The sequence below is a fragment of the Tamandua tetradactyla genome, chromosome 5, assembly GCF_023851605.1.
Source record: "Tamandua tetradactyla isolate mTamTet1 chromosome 5, mTamTet1.pri, whole genome shotgun sequence".
Lineage (NCBI taxonomy): Eukaryota > Metazoa > Chordata > Mammalia > Pilosa > Myrmecophagidae > Tamandua > Tamandua tetradactyla.
Genome location: NC_135331.1, coordinates 45,044,748 through 45,066,349, shown reverse-complemented (window position 1 = coordinate 45,066,349; position 21,602 = coordinate 45,044,748). Strand labels below are relative to the sequence as shown.

The window sequence follows — 21,602 nt, the reverse complement described above, 5'->3', positions numbered from 1 at the left end:
AGGTTGGGAAAAGATATTTCATGCAAATAACACCAGAAAAGAGCAGGAGTGGCTATACTAATATCCAATAAATTAGACTTCAAATGTAAAACAGTTAAAAGAGACAAAGAAGGACACTATATACTAATAAAAGGAACAATTAAACAAGAAGACATAACAATCATAAATATTTACGCACCGAATCAGAATGCCCCAAAATACGTGAGGAATATACTGCAAACATTGAAAAGGGAAATAGACTCATATACCATAATAGTTGGAGACTTCAACTCACCACTCTCATCAAGGGACAGAACATCTAGACAGAGGATCAACAAAGAAATAGAGAATCTGAATATTACTATAAATGAACTAGACTTAATAGACATTTATAGGACATTACATCCCACAACAGCAGGATACACCTTTTTCTCAAGTGCTCATGGATCATTCTCAAAGATAGACCATATGCTGGGTCACAAAGCAAGTCTTAACAAATTTAAAAAGATTGAAATCTTACACAACACTTTCTCGGACCATAAAGGAATGATGTTGGAAATCAATAATAGGCAGAGTGCCAGAAAATTCACAAATACGTGGAGGCTCAACAACACACTCCTAAACAACGACTGGGTCAAAGAAGAAATTGCAAGGGAAATTAGCAAATACCTCGAGGCAAATGAAAATGAAAACACAACATATCAAAACTTATGGGACGCAGCAAAGGCAGTGCTAAGAGGGAAATTTATTGCTCTAAATGCCTATATCAGAAAAGAAGAAAAGGCAAAAATTCAGGAATTAACTATCCATTTGGAAGAACTGGAGAAAGAACAGCAAGCTAACCCCAAAGCAAGCAAAAGGAAAGAAATAACAAAGATTAGAGCACAAATAAATGAAATTGAAAACATGAAAACAATAGAGAAAATCAATAAGGCCAGAAGTTGGTTCTATGAGAAAATCAATAAGATTGATGGGCCCTTAGCAAGATTGACAAAAAGAAGAAGAGAGAGGATGCAAATAAATAAGATCAGAAATGGAAGAGGAGACATAACTACTGACCTCACAGAAATAAAGGAGGTAATAACAGGATACTATGAACAACTTTACGCTAATAAATACAACAATTTAGAGGAAATGGACGGGTTCCTGGAAAGACATGAACAACCAACTTTGACTCAAGAAGACATAGATGACCTCAACAAACCAATCACAAGTAAAGAAATTGAATTAGTCATTCAAAAGCTTCCTAAAAAGAAAAGTCCAGGACCAGATGGCTTCACATGTGAATTCTACCAAACGTTCCAGAAAGAATTAGTACCAATTCTCTTCAAACTCTTCAAAAAAATCGAAGTGGAGGGAAAACTACCTAATTCATTCTATGAAGCCAACATCACCCTCATACCAAAACCAGGCAAAGATATTACAAAAAAAGAAAACTACAGACCAATCTCTCTAATGAATACAGATGCAAAAATCCTCAATAAAATTCTAGCAAATCGTATCCAACAGCACATTAAAAGAATTATACATCATGACCAAGTAGGATTCATCCCAGGTATGCAAGGATGGTTCAACATAAGAAAATCAATTAATGTAATACACCATATCAACAAATCAAAGCAGAAAAATCACATGATCATCTCAATTGATGCAGAGAAGGCATTCGACAAGATTCAACATCCTTTCCTGTTGAAAACACTTCAAAAGATAGGAATACAAGGGAACTTCCTTAAAATGATAGAGGGAATATATGAAAAACCCACAGCTAATATCATCCTCAATGGGGAAAAATTGAAAACTTTCCCCCTAAGATCAGGAACAAGACAAGGATGTCCACTATCACCACTATTATTCAACATTGTGTTGGAAGTTCTAGCCAAAGCAATTAGACAAGAAAAAGAAATACAAGGCATCAAAATTGGAAAGGAAGAAGTAAAACTATCACTGTTTGCAGACGATATGATACTATACGTCGAAAACCCGGAAAAATCCACAACAAAACTACTAGAGCTAATAAATGAGTACAGCAAAGTAGCAGGTTACAAGATCAACATTCAAAAATCTGTAGCATTTCTATACACTAGTAATGAACAAGCTGAGGGGGAAATCAAGAAACGAATCCCATTTACAATTGCAACTAAAAGAATAAAATACCTAGGAATAAATTTAACTAAAGAGACAAAAAACCTATATAAAGAAAACTACAAAAAACTGCTAAAAGAAATCACAGAAGACCTAAATAGATGGAAGGGCATACCGTGTTCATGGATTGGAAGACTAAATATAGTTAAGATGTCAATCCTACCTAAATTGATTTACAGATTCAATGCAATACCAATCAAAATCCCAACAACTTATTTTTCAGAAATAGAAAAACCAATAAGCAAATTTATCTGGAAGGGCAGGGTGCCCCGAATTGCTAAAAACATCTTGAGGAAAAAAAACGAAGCTGGAGGTCTCGCGCTACCTGACTTTAAGGCATATTATGAAGCCACAGTGGTCAAAACAGCATGGTATTGGCATAAAGATAGATATATCGACCAATGGAATCGAATAGAGTGCTCAGATATAGACCCTCTCATCTATGGACATTTGATCTTTGATAAGGCAGTCAAGCCAACTCACCTGGGACAGAGCAGTCTCTTCAATAAATGGTGCCTAGAGAACTGGATATCCATATGCAAAAGAATGAAAGAAGACCCATCTCTCACACCCTATACAAAAGTTAACTCAAAATGGATCAAAGATCTAAACATTAGGTCTAAGACCATAAAACAGTTAGAGGAAAATGTTGGGAGATATCTTATGGATCTTACAACTGGCGGCGGTTTTATGGACCTTAAACCTAAAGCAAGAGCACTGAAGAAGGAAATAAATAAATGGGAACTCCTCAAAATTAAACACATTTGTGCATCAAAGAACTTCATCAAGAAAGTAGAAAGACAGCCTTCACAATGGGAGACAATATTTGGAAATGATATATCAGATAAAGGTCTAGTATCCAGAATTTATAAAGAGATTTTTCATCTCAACAACAAAAAGACAGCCAACCCAATTACAAAATGGGAAAAAGACTTGAACAGACACCTCTCAGAAGAGGAAATACGGATGGCCAAGAGGCACATGAAGAGATGCTCAATGTCCCTGGCCATTAGAGAAATGCAAATCAAAACCACAATGAGATATCATCTCACACCCACCAGAATGGCCATTATCAACAAAACAGAAAATGACAAGTGCTGGAGAGGATGCGGAGAAAGAGGCACACTTATCCACTGTTGGTAAGAATGTCAAATGGTGCAACCACTGTGGAAGGCAGTTTGGCGGTTCCTCAAAAAGCTGAATATAGAACTGCCATATAACCCAGCAATACCATTGCTAGGTATCTACTCAAAGGACTTAAGGGCAAAGACACAAACGGACATTTGCACACCAATGTTTATAGCAGCATTATTTACAATTGCAAAGAGATGGAAACAGCCAAAATCTCCATCAACAGAAGAGTGGCTAAACAAACTGTGGTATATACATACGATGGAATATTATGCAGCTTTAAGACAAGATAAACTTATGAACCATGTAATAACATGGATGGACCTAGAGAATATTATGCTGAGTGAATCCAGCCAAAAACTAAAGGACAAATACTGTATGGTCCCACTGATGTGAACGGACATTTGAGAATAAACTTGAAATATGTCATTGGTAACAGAGTTCAGCAGGAGTTAGAAACAGGGTAAGATAATGGGTAATTGAAGCTGAAGGGATACAGACTGTGCAACAGGACTAGATACAAAAACTCAAAAATGGACAGCACAATAATACCTAATTGTAAAGTAATCATGTTAAAACACTGAATGAAGCTGCATCTGAGCTATAGGTTTTTGTTTTGTTTTGTGTTGTTTTGTTTTGATTTTACTATTATTACTTTTATTTTTTTCTCTATATTAACATTCAATATCTTTTTCGGTTATGTTGCTAGTTCTTCTAAACCAATGCAAATGTACTAAGAAATGATGATCATGCATCTATGTGATGATGTTAAGAATTAATGATTGCATGTGTAGAATGGTATGATCTCTAAATGTTGGGTTAATTTCTTTTTTTCCGTTAATTAAAAAAAAAAAAAAAAAGAGAAGGGATAATTGGAGATGAAGGGATACAGACTGTACAACGGGACTGGATATAAAAACTCAGAAATGGACAGCACAATACTACCCAATTGTAATGCAATTATGTTAAAACACTGAATGAAGCTGCATGTGAGGTATAGGTTTTTTGTTTTTGTTTTTTTTGTTTTTTTTCTTTCTATTATTGTTTTAATTCTTATTCTGTTGTCTTTTTATTTCTTTTTCTAAATCGATGCAAATGTACTAAGAAATGATGAATATGCAACTATGTGATGTTATTAAGAATTACTGATTGTACATGTAGATTGGAATGATTTCTAATTGTTTTGTTAATTCTTTTTTTAATTAATAAAAAAAAAAGGTGAATTTTATAGCATAGTATAAGCTGTTATGGATGTGAAAAAGTAAGTATCGATATATTGATATTCTTTTTTATGAAAAATTCAAGCTCAGGAAATCTTAAATTTGCTTGAAATATCAAAATTTCTTTTTAAAAACCTTTTGTTATGGAAAATGTGAACATATACAAAAGTGGAGAGAATAGTTTAATGAAACCAAATGTATCATCACGCAGCTTCAGTATTTATCCACGCCTGACAGATCTTGATCCATCAGCACTCCCACCCTATTTTTCTACTCCACTGGATTGTTTTCAAACAAATTCAAGATATCATGTTTCAACTGCAAATACCTCCAAGTTACAGAATCTTTTATAAAACAACTCACATTACCATTATTATACCCTAAAAATTTAACAATTCCTTAATATGATCAAATGTTTATAAGTGGTATAATTTCCCTGATATTCTCATATTTAATTTGCTACTGATTTGTTTGAATTAGGATCCGAAAAGTTGCACAAATTGCATTGGTTTAATCTCAATGTATGTTTTATCATTGGCATACTTTTTTTTCCTTTTGTGACAATTTTCTTGACAAAACAATTGTATTCCTCTTTACATTCTTAGGTCTTAAAAATGAGTTATAACAAAGTCCGTAAACTTCAGAAGGATACTTTTTATGGCCTCAGGAGCTTGACACGGTTACATATGGACCACAACAATATTGAGTTTATAAACCCAGAAGTTTTTAATGGGCTCATCTTTCTCCGACTGGTGCACTTGGAAGGAAATCAGCTCACGAAACTCCACCCAGATACATTTGTCTCTTTGCGCTATCTCCAGATATTTAAAACATCTTTCATAAAATACCTGTACTTGTCTGATAACTTCCTGACCTCCCTTCCTCAAGAGATGGTCTCCTATATGCCTGCCTTGGAAAGCCTTTATCTTCATGGGAACCCCTGGACCTGTGACTGCCACTTAAAATGGTTGTCTGAGTGGATTCAGGAGAAGTCAGGTACCTATATTGTTTATTTCTTTATTCTAAATAAATAGAGGAAACTGGCCTGAAGGTGTTTTATCAGTAAGTGGAGAGGCTAACATAATTCAGCTGGAGTGAAAAATCAAGTGGAAACAATACAGTGATAATGAATTCTCTTAACTTATTCATGAAATGATTGTTCATTGTTTTGGATAAACTATCCAGGCTTTTGGCAAAATTGAGAAATAAGAAATGTGGGTATGTGTTCTTCATGAACCATGAAAAACCCTCCCTCTTCTAATCTCTTTCAGTCATTCAGTCAATGCATATTTTCTTGGAGTTCTATCCCAAGCCTTGTGTTAGGTGCTGGGAAAACCAAGGGTGCATCTGACCTTGGGACCCAAAACTGAACAAGACAGATGAAGGTCAGCTGCCTTCGTGGAGCTTAAAGTCTTGTGAGAGAGATTCACAAATGCCTAATTACACTACTAATTAAATAATTTCCATTAAACAGTGATTTCATTTCAGTTAAGTCCATAAGATAATGGCTGAAAAGACGACATTTGATTTTAGCATCTAAGTGGGCCTTAGTTGACTTAGAAAGAGCAGTGGGACCTGGGCCGCCAAGATAGAACGGATGCATGAGGCAGGCAGGACTCTCCAAAGAGTTGGCTCTTTGAAGAGGTTTGGCTTGAGGTGAGGGAGAAAAGGTAGCAGCCAGATGGAAATGTGAAACCACAGTGAACTTTTTAGGTGTGGAAGACTTGAGTGTGTTCAAAGTGAGAAGAGATTGCGGAGAGGGAGAAGTTGAAGATACTGCTGGAGGAGAGGAAATCAACTGAGAAGACTGAAGGATAAGAGATCCAGCCAGAGGTAGAGGGATTTTCCTTAGGGAGTAGGAGGAAAAAAACAGAGGGATAATGAATGGCCCAGAGGCAGGTATGTTCCTGAACGTGGTGGGCAGGAGAACAAAGACGTTCTCATAGTATGGCTCTGTAAGGACAGACGAGAGGATGTCTGAAGAGCATGCTAAGAAAGGGTCAAGAGGTCAGAAACTTGAAGTAAGTAGAAAAGGCTTAAAACTGGGCGGGCCGCGGTGGCTCAGCGGGCAAGAGTGCTTGCCTGCCATGCCGGAGGACCTCGGTTCAATTCCCGGCCCCAGCCCATGTAAAAAACAAACAAACAAACAAAATATAATAAAACAAGAAAATGTTTAAAGATGTTTCCCTTTCTTCCTCCCATCCTTCCTTCCTTCTCTCTGTCTTTCCTTCCCTTCCTCCCTCTCTCTTTAAAAAAAAAAAAAAAAAAAAAAAAAGGCTTAAAACTGTTCCTTCAAAATATATAGTTATAGCTATACAGGTATAGATGATCTCAATGAATATAAGTGTGTGTGTGTGTGTATGTGCAAGTGTATCTGTTTTAGTCAATATATCAGTCAAACAGGTAATCACAAAATTTGGTTGAACATTATGAGGTGCACAGCAAAATGCCAGGCACTTAAGGCAACAGACAGCAACTTTGCTCTCCAGCTTAGTCTTTTAGGTAAATATAAAGCTATGAATGAAAAACATCAAAATAGCTATATTGAAGATTTATGTTCAATAAGCACTCAGAGTCAATAAATATTCTTTCTGACTTAACTGGAAAGGAGAATTGGCCTGGAGCATAAGAGACACATAGTAAAGAAGTAAGAAATAAGAGCAGGGAGGTGACATGTACTAAATCAGCACTGTGCTAGATGCTTTATATTTAATCCTCACACTAATCTCCAATTTACAGATGAGGAGACAGGTTTAGAAAAATCGGGTACCTCTGGCTAGTCACTTAAGATTCTGTATGGCTCAGTTTTGTTACCTGTAATATGGAGATAATAATTATAAAAGATAAATGAGATAATACATACAAAGTGCTTAGCATAAAGTATGATGCAAAATAAGCACAAAATAAGTAAGAGGTGTCATCCCTATTTACATCACCACCCCACATCCCAGAGCTAGTAAGCAATGAAACAGAAACTCAAAAGCCCAAACCTTTTGATGTAGAAACTGCTTTGTACATATGGCAGTGGTAAGAAAGCTGCAGATATGATACGTTGCATGGAGAGGGCACTAAACAGCCCAGCTCATCTGTTGTAGGGCCATTGTAGACTGGCAAGGTGTTTTGAACCCAATTGTGGGGAGCATTGAATGCCAGGCTAAAATGGTTGTACTTTATCTTATGGAGCAAAGGGAGTTTCTACTGTGAAATATTTTGAACAAAGAGTCTCACAATGAGATGGCTTTTGAGGCTGAGTCATCTGTGAGCAGCGAAGAGGGCGGATTGGAGTGGGGATGAAACAGGAGCTCAGTGAGGAAGTGCTCATGGTGGATAATGTCTGAGCTCAGACTGAGCTATGCAGTGGCCATCTGAAAGGCTGCAGGGTGGGATGGAGGGTTCTTGGGACTTTTCAGATGCCATGGAAAGCAAGAGGCAAATGAGAAAGAATTGCTGGATTTTCACCTGGTCTGTAGATGGAGTACAGGAGAATAAGAAGGGAGAAGGTGGTGAGCAAATAAAGGCAGCTTCTCTGAGAAATTGTAGCAGTGAATAAAGAAGACTGAAGATGATGTGCAGGCGGAGAGAAGTGCATGCCCAGAGAGAGAGGGGTCCTGTGCATGTTCCTACAAGTGTCAGACCCACTTACCATTGTGCCAATTATGTGGTCTGGTCATTAAATCAGGCTAAGGTATATTGCCAGCTGCTAACATTTCTTCAAGTGGAATATGCCACCCAGTTATTTTATGTGCAGAAGAATTTTTAAGACATTGCCTGAGCCTAGGAATTGACAAATTATGGCTCCCAGCCCTCAACCCTCTTTTGTAAATAGTTTTGTTGGACTACAGCCAGGCCCATTTTTTTTCCCCATATTGTCCTTGCTGCTCTGGTACTACAATGGCAGAGTTAATAGTTGCATTTGACATTTTATGGTCTGCAAAATATAAAATCTTTCTCTCTGGCCATCTATGTAAACAGCTTATTTACCCCTGGACTTAATAAAGCAAGTGCTTCCTAGTCCTGCATGCCAGGTCCTCCTGGCACGTTCCTTCTTCATCCTCAGCCTCATTCCTCCCTCTCCAACCCTCAGCCCTCTCCCATCCTAGCCTTGCAGGCAAGTTTTGCTCTGACAACTTTGAGTGACTTCCTGACACATCACAGCCTCTCTAACCTGCCCTTCCTCTGCCTGGGGCACGTCCCTTCTGGTTCTAGTCAGCTCCCAGCCAGCAAACTCTGCTCAGCACTGCCCCTTCTGAGAGGCTGGATCCCTTCCATCTACCCCTACCCTGTGGGAATTGGTCATTTTACCACTGCTGTAGTTTGCCCTACACTTCCATTGTTTAATGGATAACATTTTATTCTATTTATTAGATATCTGTTGCCTTTCCTATGTCAAGTTTTCTATCCCTACCCCTTAGAATATGCATAGAACATAAGTACTGAATACTATTTGTTAAACTAAACTTCCATCAATTAAATAACCACTAGACACCTATCGTCTTAATAATGGCTCCTAATATATCTATATAGATATCTATATCTGTCTATCTGGATACTGGAGATACATAGATAGATGTGGTCAAATATATATCTGGTCAAATAATTAGACTAATTCATTAGGGCTCAGACACTTCAGTCATGCCTAAGCAGCAATATATTTTGTAAGATACTTGAATCAGTCATGTCAACCTATTATGCTTTGAAATTTTTTTTTCATCTATTCCGAGGGAGTTGATAGCTTCATGTGTGTTCATTTGCCTCACTTAGTGCATGATAGGTGGTCCTTTTGCACATATCTCAATAATCAAATATAACAGCCTCATCTACTTATGGTATCTTCCCTTCTTAGATCCCATGAAACTCTTGTTGATGCTGTCCTATAAAATACAGATTGGCAGCCATTTCTCTGACAAATATTTGTTTTATAAATATTAAATTTATTTCCCGCTGCTTTGTTTCCATGCCTTCATATATACATAATAACTTCTTTTAATGCCAAGCCATAGTGTAATCTCATATTGGCATTTTAAGAGGCAAATTTAATACTTCTAGTACCAACAACACATGTACCTCAGTTGGAAAAAAACAATATAAATAGCTATGGCAACATTTATACACGCACAAGCAATGACAGCTACATCAAGACTGCCAACCAACCAGCTGCTACTACTGTAAAACCTTTTCAGTTGTAGGATCCATCCTGATTTATATATAAGTGTGGAAAAATACAGTCTTAGAATCAGGCATTCTTCTAAGCATTTCTAATTTAATCCTCAAAATAATCCTGCGGGTAGGTAATACTGTAATAATATTGTTGTCTGCATTTCACAGATGAGAAAATATTTCACCCAAGATGACACAGATAGTAAGCAATAGAGGAGGAATTTGAAAGCTGGCAGACTACCCCATAATCCATGTACTTAACCACTGTTAAACCACTGTATTACCCTTCAGACATAGATTTTGCTAGTTCATAGCTAACCTCTTTCTACAAGTATTTGAGTTTGTAAACCTCATTCATTCATTCGTTGACCACCTGCTATATATTATGAATTGTACAAGGAATACAGGGAAATTCAAGTCCCTGCTTTAGAGGAATTCTCAGACATATACAAAGAAAATTTAGAAGACATTCTTTCGATAGTATGGAAAACGCCCTGTGGGTGCATAAAGGTCAGAACAATTGTTCTACTGGAATCTGGGCAGGCTTCACAGAGGTGGTGACATTTCTCAAATTCAGATATGATGAGTCCATTCCCTTTTTAATGGGTAGCTACCACCCACCAGGAGAAAATAAAACTGAAGTTCTTCTGTGTAGCACATAAAGACCTTCACAGTCTGAGCCGTAGTTACTTGAGCCTCACCTCCTCCTTCTCCCTGTAAACCTTCACACCTCTCCCAAAAGGCCTAATGTCCCCCTTACTAATGCTTTTTCACATTAAAATATAACTCCATTGAGGCACCCACAGTATAATACCCTAGACTCTGGAATCAGACAGCTGGGGCTCTGCCATGTGTTCCCTGTGTTGATTTGTGTTGGACACCTCTCTTAGAGGAAATAGTTCTACTTCAGCAGGTTGTTCTGAGGATTAGAGAATGAGCATGCACTAGTCACAGAGGAGACATTCCATGAAACCAGCTAAGTACATAATTCAGTTTTGGTTTTTCCTGGGTGTAGTACAATGCAAAAAAGAAAATGTCTCTCCAGGACTACCCTTCCCATTTTTGACCATGCATTTACTCCTCCCTAGAAGTTTTCTGTACTCTCTCTCCCCCAAAGTCTGGTCTGGGTACCCCTCCTGGTGATTCCCTGAATCTCAGAACTTGTAATTTCCCATTTTCTTGCCTGCCTCACTCACAGAACTTTGAATTTCATGAGGATTCGGATGGTTTCTGGGGCCTGGCATAGAGCAACGCCCAAAGGTATTGGAAGAAGGCCTCGAGTGTGGTCCTGTAGCAGTGCAAGCAGATGGGATTCCTCATCTCCATTGTCTCCCCTTGTCTTGTAGTAACATTGCAGAGTTTCCTGTATCTTATTATTATTATTATTATTATTATTGGGTCTCATCTACCTGGGCTGATCATCAGAAATAGAAAATAGATCAAATAATATCACCTTTTTAGTTAAGGTGTAATGGAGAGGCTGGGGGGAAGTGCCTGAAAATGTACAGCTGTGCTCCGGTAACCATGTTTCTTGAAGATAATTGTATAATGACATAGTTTTCACAGTGTGACTGTGTGATTGTGAAAAACTTGTGTCTGATGCTCCTTTTATCTACCTTATGGACAGATGAGCAAAACATATGGAATAAAAATAAATAAATAAGGGGAACAGATGTTAAATTTAGTAGTTTGAAATGCTAGTGATCAATGAAAGGGAGGGGTAAGGGGTATAGAAAAAATAGGGGAAACAAAGGCTAAAATATATTGGGTAGATGGAAATATGAGCAGTCAATGTGAGGGAGGGGTAAGGAGTATGGTGTGTATGAGTTTTTTCCTTTTTTCTTTTTATTTCTTTTTCTGAATTGATGCATATGTTCTAAGAAATGCTCATGGTGAAGAATATACAATTATGTGATGATATTGTGAGTTATTGAGTATATACCAAGAATGGAGTGATCATATGGTAAGAATGTTTGTGTTTGTATGTTATGTTTTAAAAAAAATTTTTAATTACAATTTTTAAAAAAGAAAATAAAGAGGAATTTATCATGATCATTTGTCACCATAACCAAGTAAAGCATCTATGTTATTTTAAAAAATAATAATTTTAAAAAAGAATATGTCTGTCTTTGCTCGCCAAGCTTCTGTAACAATGAATCACAGACTAGGTGGCTTAAACAACAAGACTTTATTATCTGGTGGTTCTGAAGTCTAGAAATCTGAAATGAAAGGCATCAGCAGGACTCTGCTTCCTCTTAAAGGGAAGAATCTGTCCCATGTTTCTCTCCTACCTTCTGGTGTGTGACTGGCAATCCATTGCATTGTAGCAGAACTCAATCTCTGCCTCCGTCATACGGCTGTCTCTCTCTCTCCCCCTCCTCCTCCCTTCCCCCCTTCTCCCCCCTCCCCCTCTCTCCCTTCCCCCCCCATCTCAGTCTCTATGTCTCTGTCTTATTATGTCCAATTTTTCTGTGCTTATGAGGACACCGGTCATATTGGATTAAAACCTACCCTAATCCAGTTTGGCTTCATCTTAACTAATAACATCTTTAAAGACCCTATTTAAAATAAATCCACTTTCACAGGACTGGGGGGGGGGTGGTCAGGACTTGAACATGTCTTTTGGAGGGACACAATTCAATCTGAGAATATAGTTCTATCTTTGGAAATTACATAGGCATTCCAAACAATTTCAATTAATTTAACTTTGCAATGTTATTAACAAAATGAGAGATGATCTGTTGGCTGTGTTGTTATGCTACCTGGAATATAATTGTAAATGTGCATGTGATTATGATCAACTATAAAAATTATTTCCCTTTAAGGTAATGGAAAGAATGGTAACATTGAAGGATTATCTATAAACCATCATTTATTGAACAGATTATCTTTTAAAGGAGAATGAAGTTCTATGACTGTCTTTAACATTAAAATAAGGAAAAAGAGCTACACTGTTAATGTAAAGTAACAAACATAAATATACCACTTTACTTCTCTCCATAAAGAAACAACTCATTCAACTTATGTTTACTGAGTACCAAATATATATTAAGCACTTTCTAGGCATAGGAAAGACAGCAGTGAACATAGGAAAGACTCTTGTTCCAACAGAGATTATTTTTAGCAAGGTATGCACACGGTATTTTTTTTTTTTTTTACATGGGCAGTCACCAGGAATCGAACCCGGGTCCTCTAGCATGGCAGGCAAGCATTCTTGCCTGCTGAGCCACCGTGGCCCGCCCACACAGTATGCTTTTTAGAAATCAAAGACAGAAAAATATAAAATACTTTCTTTTGAACACTTAATGTCCAAATTGTTGATTCAAATTCTAGCAAAATCTACTTCTTCAAAACGTTCCAACATTAGAAGTCATAACCAGTAATTCAATTGTAATTTTTTCCCTAGATGTAATAAAATGTAAAAAAGACAGAAGTACCTCCACCTCTCAGCAGTGTCCCCTCTGTGTGAACCCCAGGATGTCTAAAGGCAAGCCTTTGGCCATGGCCCCAGCTGCAGCTTTCCTGTGTACGAAGCCAACCATTGACCCATCCCTGAAAGTGAAGAGCCTGCCTATTCTGGAAGACAGCGAGTCTGCCTCTGTCTCTCCCCAAGATTTCATGGTGCCCCTTGGCTCCCTCACTTTGAATATGACGGACCAGTCTGGAAATGAAGCTAAGGTGGTATGCAATATCCAGAGACCCTCAAGGACATCATCCATGTCATTCACTGAAGAAAAAGGCTACATTATGCTAAATACATCATTTTCTACAGTTCTGGTGTGTAACATAGATGACAGTCACATTCAGTCAGTGTGGCAAGTCCTGGCTTTGTACAGCGATTCTCCTCTGATCCTAGAAAGGAGCCACTTGCTCAATGAAACATCACAGCTCTGTTACAAATATAAACAGGTGGCTCCCGAAGATGATGGCATTTTTACCAATGTAGAGGCTCACCTCAGAGCAGAACCCTCTTGGTTAATGCAGGACCATGTTTCCTTGCAGCTAAACAGATCTGCCACCACACTCAGTACATTGCAGATCCAGTACTCAAGTGATGCTCAAGTGACTTTACCAAAGGCAGAGATGAGGCCAGTGAGACACAAATGGACCATGATTTCCAGGGATAACAATACTAAGCAGGAATGCACTGTTTTGGTTGGTGGGACTATTGAGTTGGGCTGCCCAGGCCAAGGAGACCCCACTCCTCATCTCGAGTGGCTTCTAGCTGATGGGAGTAAAGTGAGAGCCCCTTATGTTAGTGACGATGGACGGATTCTAATAGACAAAAGTGGAAAACTGGAACTCCAGATGGCTGATAGTTTTGACACAGGCATATACCACTGCATTAGCACCAATTACTATGATGCAGATATTCTCACCTATAGGATAACTGTGGTAGATCCCTACCTAGGAGCCTATCATGAAAATGGAGCTCATCACACAGTTTTCTTTGGTGAAACGCTGGACCTTCCCTGCCATTCTACTGGTATCCCAGATGCCTCTGTTAGCTGGATTCTTCCAGGAAATACTGTGCTCTATCAGTCCTCTAGAGACAAGCACATTCTTGACAATGGCACATTAAGATTACTACAGGTCACCCTAAATGACCAGGGTCATTATCATTGCATAGCAGCCAACCCATCAGGGGTTGATATTTTGATTTTCCAGGTTTCAGTCAAGACAAAAGGACAAAGACCAACAGAGCATGATGGAGAAACAGATGGCTCTGGTTCTGATGAACCCAGTCTCTTTGCTCATCATAAGGAACCACCAGCTACCCCACTCCCTACTTCTGCTCTGAAAGGGAGTGAGGTAGGAAAACAAATCTCAAACACAAATAACACACACAATAATAGGGAGTTAACACACCGGCGTTATGGAGACTCAACCAGTCGACATTTTAGGGAGTATAGGAGGCAGTTCCCTCCGCCAGCCCGGAAAATTGACCCACGACACTGGGCAGCACTTTTGGAGAAAGCTAAAAAGAATGCTGCACCAGAGAAACAAGTAAATTCCACCGTCAGGCCGACTCCACTGGCCACCCAACTCCCGAAACTATCTGGTAAAGAAGAAGAATCTTCAGGTGTACTCCTTCCGGATGAGGAATTTAACATCTTGGCAACTAAAGCTCTGAATTTTCCAGGAGTGACAGTGGCTGCTGGTTCCAGAACAGTATCTGATAATCCTGTAGCAAACATAATGTCTGGCACTGAAATTTCCCCAGTGCTGAGTCTTCAAATACTACCATCTGAAAAATCTATACCTTTCAACTTCTCAACTTCTATTAAAACTACAGCCATGCCAATGAAAATAAGTCCAACCACATCAAGCAAAATGCAAGGCACAAGTAACCGAAATTCACCTACTATTTCTTCTCTACAGTCTCAAGCAACTGAACTTCAGGATGCTGACCAGATGGGGAGAAGAAGAGAGTATTTCCAAAATGTTCTTTCAATAACAGTGGGGCCTGTAATCAAAGATATCAATATCCCAAATCTTAGCAGTGCTAGTAGCAAAGCTGATACATTCTTAGAGTCAGTAAATACTGTGAATGGTCACCAGACATCTGTAACAGCAGTCAGCGAACATCGAAGCGATCACCTTGATTCTCACACTACTCAAAAGCTTAGCACTTCCAAGCTCCCTTCAGGTCCACACACGGCTGCTCATTCTCAGGCAAAGATTCCTAGAAATGGTACAGCTAACAATATACTCTCCAGACGCTTTGAGAGGTGGAGGAAAATTTGGGGCAGGGGGCGAATTATCAACCCGTATAGAACTCCAGATCTCCGAAGGCATAGATACGGCTTTGTGAAACCAAAGTTCAGAGGTTCTTCTGAAGGAAGCACTACTGTTCTTTCTTCCACAGAGCCCAATGTGATGTGCCCATCCTGTTCTCCCAGACAGCTGCTTACCACTGCTATAGCAGCATTGTCTTTTCCAAGTTCTTCCCCTGCCAACCTCCCTAAAGCTGACATTTCAGGAATCATGTCAGAAGAGTCTACAACTCTACTCCAGAATCCATCATTTCCATTTGAGAACAAACCAAATATAGATTTTGAGAAACCAACCCCCACAATTAAATATGTCAATGCTGAAAGTACCCAAGTGACTCCAACTAGTACAATCATGACTCATGCCCCAACATCCATATATGCGGAAAAATCTCATTTAATGAATGTTGGCTACCCTAATGTGTCTGGTACCACTGAAACTAAAAGAGGCTTAATGTTGACATCACCACTTTCAGGTCCCATCACCAAGTCATCCACACCTAGTACTATAACCATGGCAAGATTTTCAAGACGGAAAATTCCCTGGCATCGAATCTTTGTAAACAGCCGTATCCTTAGAGAGAGGTTTAAAAGTCAGCGTAAGTCTGGTGCACAGAAAAGCATATCTACTGGGCTTCCTAAAACATCTCCTATTTTACCCACCGATAAAGTTTCCCCCTTTGGTTTCACAACACTCTCAGCAAGTGTAATGCAAATTCCATCTGTAACATTGGCAACAACTCAGTACAATACTGTCGAAAGTCACAGTCCTGGAAGTCTCCCAATGCTGAAGGAGATGCCCTTCTCACCCCTTTATTCTACACTTGCTAGTGTCACAAACAAAGAACCAAATATGATGAGTTTCCCCTCAATGCAAATGGCCCCACTGACATCTCCTTCCACTGCCTCTGCATCTATCAATAAAATCCTAACAGCCAGTCCTGGAATGCAAAAAATGCAAAGCCAAGAGTCTCAGAAGAGTGGGAATCACCCAAATATCTCTCCAAGTCAGAGTCTGGGCTTTACTACGTCCACCACGATGATCCCTCTTGCTCTGACATCAGTCAAAACTTCATTCAAGCCCAGTGTGGTTGCTTACACTCATTCTCCCCTAGAAAATACAACAGGGATTTCAAGCACAATTGGTCTCCTTTCAAGAACTCTTCATGTGAGAGATGCAATTGAAGAACTACCCCAAGAAAATACTCAGGTTTTGAGGAATACAACTGCTTCTGAAACAATTTTGTCCAGACAACCACACCAGAGTTCTACCACTAGGCAAACAATCACAAGACACTCAACTGTGCCACCATTCCTGGGCAGCAGTGCCACTGGAATGCCAATTCCCACCTCCCCTCCATTAACTCAAAGTGCAGTTACAGACAACGTGGCAACTCCCATCTTCAGGATGACGGCAAATAAAGTGATCAGGATGCCTGAGTCGTCAGTGCACAGTGCTCATCCACACCAATTAGCAGCAGAGTTTACAGCACCTCCCATGGTTCATTCAAGTGCCAAGGTCACCATTGGAACCACCCACTTCACCTACTCGGATGATTCACGCTCTACTCCTCTGCCAGCACTAATAACAGTTAAGCCCCAGAGTTCTAAACTGAATCCCTCTCCCTGGCCAGAAAACCAGTTTTGGCACAGATCATACCCAGAAATTGTTGGAAAAGGCAAAAAAATGGCAGTGAGTATGTTGCCCACTCCAGGCTTCCCGGGGGACACCACTCAAGCTTCAGGTTGGGATGGACAGGAGAATACAGGGAAGAATGGCTCTGATAAGACACTGGTTCGAAAACTAACCACTTCTGAACCCCTTCTCTTTGACTTTTTACCTGGAAATATATTTGAAAAGCCCAAAATAGTTGGAGGAAAAGCTGCAAGTCTCACTGTTCCAGCTGATTCAGATGCATTTCTTCCCTGTGAGGCTGTGGGAAACCCCCTGCCCACCATCCGCTGGTCCAAGGTCTCATCAGGTATTTGAAACAGTTTCTTGTTTAGCCAAAAAAGTAAGGAAAATACTGTGTATTGTTTCAGGGTTACGTGAAAAATGAATATAAAACCAGTTTTAAGTTTCTCCAAAATACAGAAACTATTATCATCCTCATTTTATATTTGCATGTACTTTTTCTTTTTGCTCACCAGATCTTAAACTGCATATGAAGTAAGAACAATTTTTGAAATGTTCTGAAATCATAGCCTCAAAAACATATTTGAAAAGGAGAAAATGATTATTGCCTTGAACCATCTGCCTTTTAAATTTAAATTATGTGAATAAAAAATTCCAGGAATCATTTTAGTAATCTGAGGATTAGGTGTCTCAATTTTATATGAGATATATTTGTTCTTAGTAGCATAACAAAAAGGTAGTTTTCCTCTTTATCCACTTGGACAATTTATGTGTTTTATCTAATGTTTGACCTACGACTGTGCATTTCTTTCTTCTTATCAGGACTTGATTTGTCTAAAGGGAAAGAGCGTAGCAGGTTCCGGGTGCTCCCCAACGGTACCCTGGCTATCCAGAGGGTAGAAATTCAGGACCGTGGACAGTACTCATGCTCAGCATCCAATCCGCTTGGCACAGACCACCTTCAGGTCACTCTGTCCGTGGTTTCTTATCCTCCCAGGGTCCTGGAGAGACGTACCAAAGAGATCACAGCTCATTCCGGAAGCACTGTGGAACTTAAGTGCAGAGCTGAGGGCAGGCCCCGTCCTACTATTTCCTGGATTCTTGCAAACCAAACAGTGGTCTCAGAATCGTCGGAGGGAAATAGGCAGGCCCTGGTGAAATCGGATGGAACATTGATCATCCATAATCTCAGCATTTATGACCGTGGCTTTTACAAATGCGTGGCCAGCAGTCCCGCCGGCCAGGATTCACTGCTGGTGAAAATACAAGTCATCGCAGCCCCACCTGATATTCTAGAGCAAAAGAGGCAAGTTGTTGTACGGACCTGGGGTGGAAGTTTGACACTGCCTTGTACTGCCAAAGGAACTCCTCAGCCCAGTGTTCGCTGGGTCCTCTCTGATGGCAGCGAAGTGAAACCATTGCAGTTTATCAATTCAAAGTTGTTCTTATTTTCAAATGGGAGTCTGCATATAAGACACCTGGCCTCATCAGACAGGGGCATTTATGAGTGCATTGCTACCAGCTCCACTGGCTCAGAGAGAAGGGTGGTGATGCTCATGGTGCTGGAGCGAGAGACCCTTCCCAGGATAGAAGTTGCATCCCAAAAATGGACTGAAGTGAACTGTGGGGACAAATTACTACTGAACTGCTCAGCCACTGGGAAACCCAAACCCAAAATAATCTGGAGGTTACCTTCCAAGGCTGTTGTCGACCAGTGGCACAGGTAAACCCGTACCTTTGTGTTGGAGTGCTGTGCTTTTATCTATTTAACTGTATAAATTCTGAAATGAAAAATGTAACGTGGCAAGGCTAGCAGCAGTTTGAAGGCCTCTACCTGCAGAACAAGGCAATTCTCTCTAAAGAGACCCAATCCTTTTGAAGTCATCTGTACTATAAAAACCAAGCTTTTTATGTGCTTAGCTCTGAGGGCCAACTTTTTATTGTATATATGACGTTAAAAGCAGGATGGAAAATCTCATTTGCCTTCACACTTGTGACGGTTCTAAAATGATAACTGTGGAAATGTATTCATACTGTCTCTATCCATAAAAATGAGTAGGGCATTTTTGTAATGCAGTCAGGGCCCTGGAGAGACACACTCCATTACTTCATTCTCTGGAGTCTCCTATCAAACATTTTAAAAGTTAGTATCATCAATACATAGTTTCTTTTTCCCTTTTATGAAAGCCTTTTATGAAAGTCACAACATTAAGGCTTTCATAAGCTAAATGTATTCATCTGTATCCCCCCCACACTGTGTGTGTGTATGTTTGTATATATAAATATATATATACACACAGTTTCTCTCATAAGCCTATTATGGGGTTATGAATATTCATTTCATGGCTAGTTTTCTGCATAGCTTCAATCCTAACTTTTAAAAGCAATAATCATAGCTAATGTTATTCATTTTGGGTGTTTGCATGACTTTATGCAATGATTTTCCATAATATGCCAGGAAAATGTGGGGATGAGTATTTTCATTTCATTTATTTATTCATTAATGGAAAATATCCATGCGGGAAAAATATACATAATATATATGAATTATACCCATGCTAGAAGTTGAAGAATATTTTCTAGTGTTGGAAATGAGTTATTAAATGTAGTTTAGTAACTACATTTCAAAAGTAAATGTTAGGGAGTGCAAGGGTAGTTCAGTGGGAGAATTCTCACCTGCCATGCAGGAGACCTGGGTTCAATTCCCAGTCCATGCACTTCCCCAAACAAGCAAAACAAACAAACGAAAATTCAATAAATGGTGCTGCAATAACAGGACACTCACATGGAAAAATAGTGAAATGTGAACCTGCCATACAGCATTCAAAAAAAAAAAGAATATTAATTTTCAAATTTTTCAAATCAGTCATCAGAATTACCTGATTGAGAATTGAATTTTTTTACTTAAAAGGAAAAAATGCAGTTATGAAATGTGAACTTTATAATTCACGTTATTTTTGTTATCCATCATACGTATGCCCATTTATGGCATCGAGATTTTGCACCACTTGATTTGCCATTGTATTTAATTTTACCATATCAGCATGCCTCATTTTTTTTTATCTTCAAGTAAGTGTAAGCACATTATTAATGTTGAATGCCAGTATTTCTGAAATGAATACCCTGAAAATAGGTCCCAAAGCTCAGAGGAATGATTTTCATTTACCCAGAAACTGCCCAGTGTCCTACGTAATTTTGAATACAAATTTCACTCCCTGTAGAGACACCAGGTAAGAAATATCAGAGGTGCCACAGTTGTAATGGAAGCAGTGGATAAATTTCAGAATTTAGGTTGTAAAGACAAGGTCCAAAATATTCACTGGGCACTCTCTTAATTTTAGAAAATGACATTTTTGATCATGAGTTAGGAAAAAATGTAAGGGGATTTCTTAAGTTAATCCAAAGAAGTCTGGAAAATGTTCTAAAATATGTTATTTGTATGTCAGAATAAATCTTAACCAGGTATTCTGACAAAATCCTTCAGGATTAAGTAGTAAAGAAATTAGCAGCCCGTTCCTATTGTGTTTGCGGAAAATACTTATGAAACATAGAATGGAACTTGTTAGCTAACTGAACCTTCCCATTATTTTGCTACTTACTTGCTCAAAAAGGCAAGACTATTTTTAACTGCTGTCGCTATTTCAACAGAAAGGGGAAAAAAGACACTTTTATTGCAAAATAGAAACCTCACGATTCCCACTTCTTAGCCTTAGACGTTTGAATCTATTTTAGATTCTAAGAATGGGGAAACCTTCATTACAACTATACCTTCCAAGTCTACCCCCTCAACGCTCAAAATATACTCTATGCTTTCACTTTAAAGCCTGCTTGTCATCCAAACCAAAAGGCCTTTTCTTGATTTTCTTACTGGTCCATCAAGAACTGCTAATCTACCTTTTACCTTTTTTTTTTTGCACGGGCAGGCACTGGGAATTGAACCTGGTTCTCCCCCATGGCAGGCGAGAACTCTGCCTGCTGAGCCACTGTGGCCCACCCTCCACCTTTTACTTTTAACATAAATTATGCGGTCCGTATTTCAATGCAGAATTGTGTTTTCTTTTCTTTGGAAGCTTGCTTTTTGTGGCCAGAGAGCTTGTTAAGAGTTTCAGCTCCCGCCCCAGACCTGAGGAATCAGAACCCACACATTAAAAAGATCTCCAGGTGAATTGTGTGCATGTTAAAGTTGGAGAAGCACTGCTTTGGAGGGACAGTAGATGTTGCCTACCCATGCACCTTTATAAAGAATTCTATTTCTTTTACTCAGGGAAAATTTCTGCTTTCAAAAATTAATTCTCTCTCTTGAAAACGAATCACTTTTATAAGTCAGTTCAGAAAAGAAGCAGCTATAGTTCTGTTTCTTTTTATGCATTACAACGTCTAGATTTGGGGTACTCTAAAGCACTGGTTCTCAAAAGGTAGCCCCCCCCTTCCAGTAACATTAGCATTGCCTGAGAAACTGTTGAATCAGAAACTCTGGTTATGCTTTAATAAGTGGTGGTGTTTTCAAGACGCCTGCAGGTGACCTGGGTGCACAGTAAACTTTGAGGCCAGTTTTCAAACTTA

At 39.1% G+C, this 21,602-nt stretch overlaps 1 protein-coding gene across 2 annotated transcripts in view; it reads left to right on the top strand.

Annotated features, from left to right (window-relative positions):
* The window catches only part of IGSF10 (immunoglobulin superfamily member 10), a 67,465-nt gene that overhangs the window by 9,070 nt on the left and 36,793 nt on the right, over positions 1-21,602 (top strand). For both annotated transcript variants that reach the window (XM_077160780.1, XM_077160779.1), the window contains 3 exons: positions 5,078-5,468; positions 13,036-17,385; positions 17,862-18,762. In XM_077160780.1, the coding sequence (XP_077016895.1) occupies positions 5,078-5,468; positions 13,036-17,385; positions 17,862-18,762 (5,642 nt within the window). The remainder of the gene's footprint in view (positions 1-5,077; positions 5,469-13,035; positions 17,386-17,861; positions 18,763-21,602) is intronic.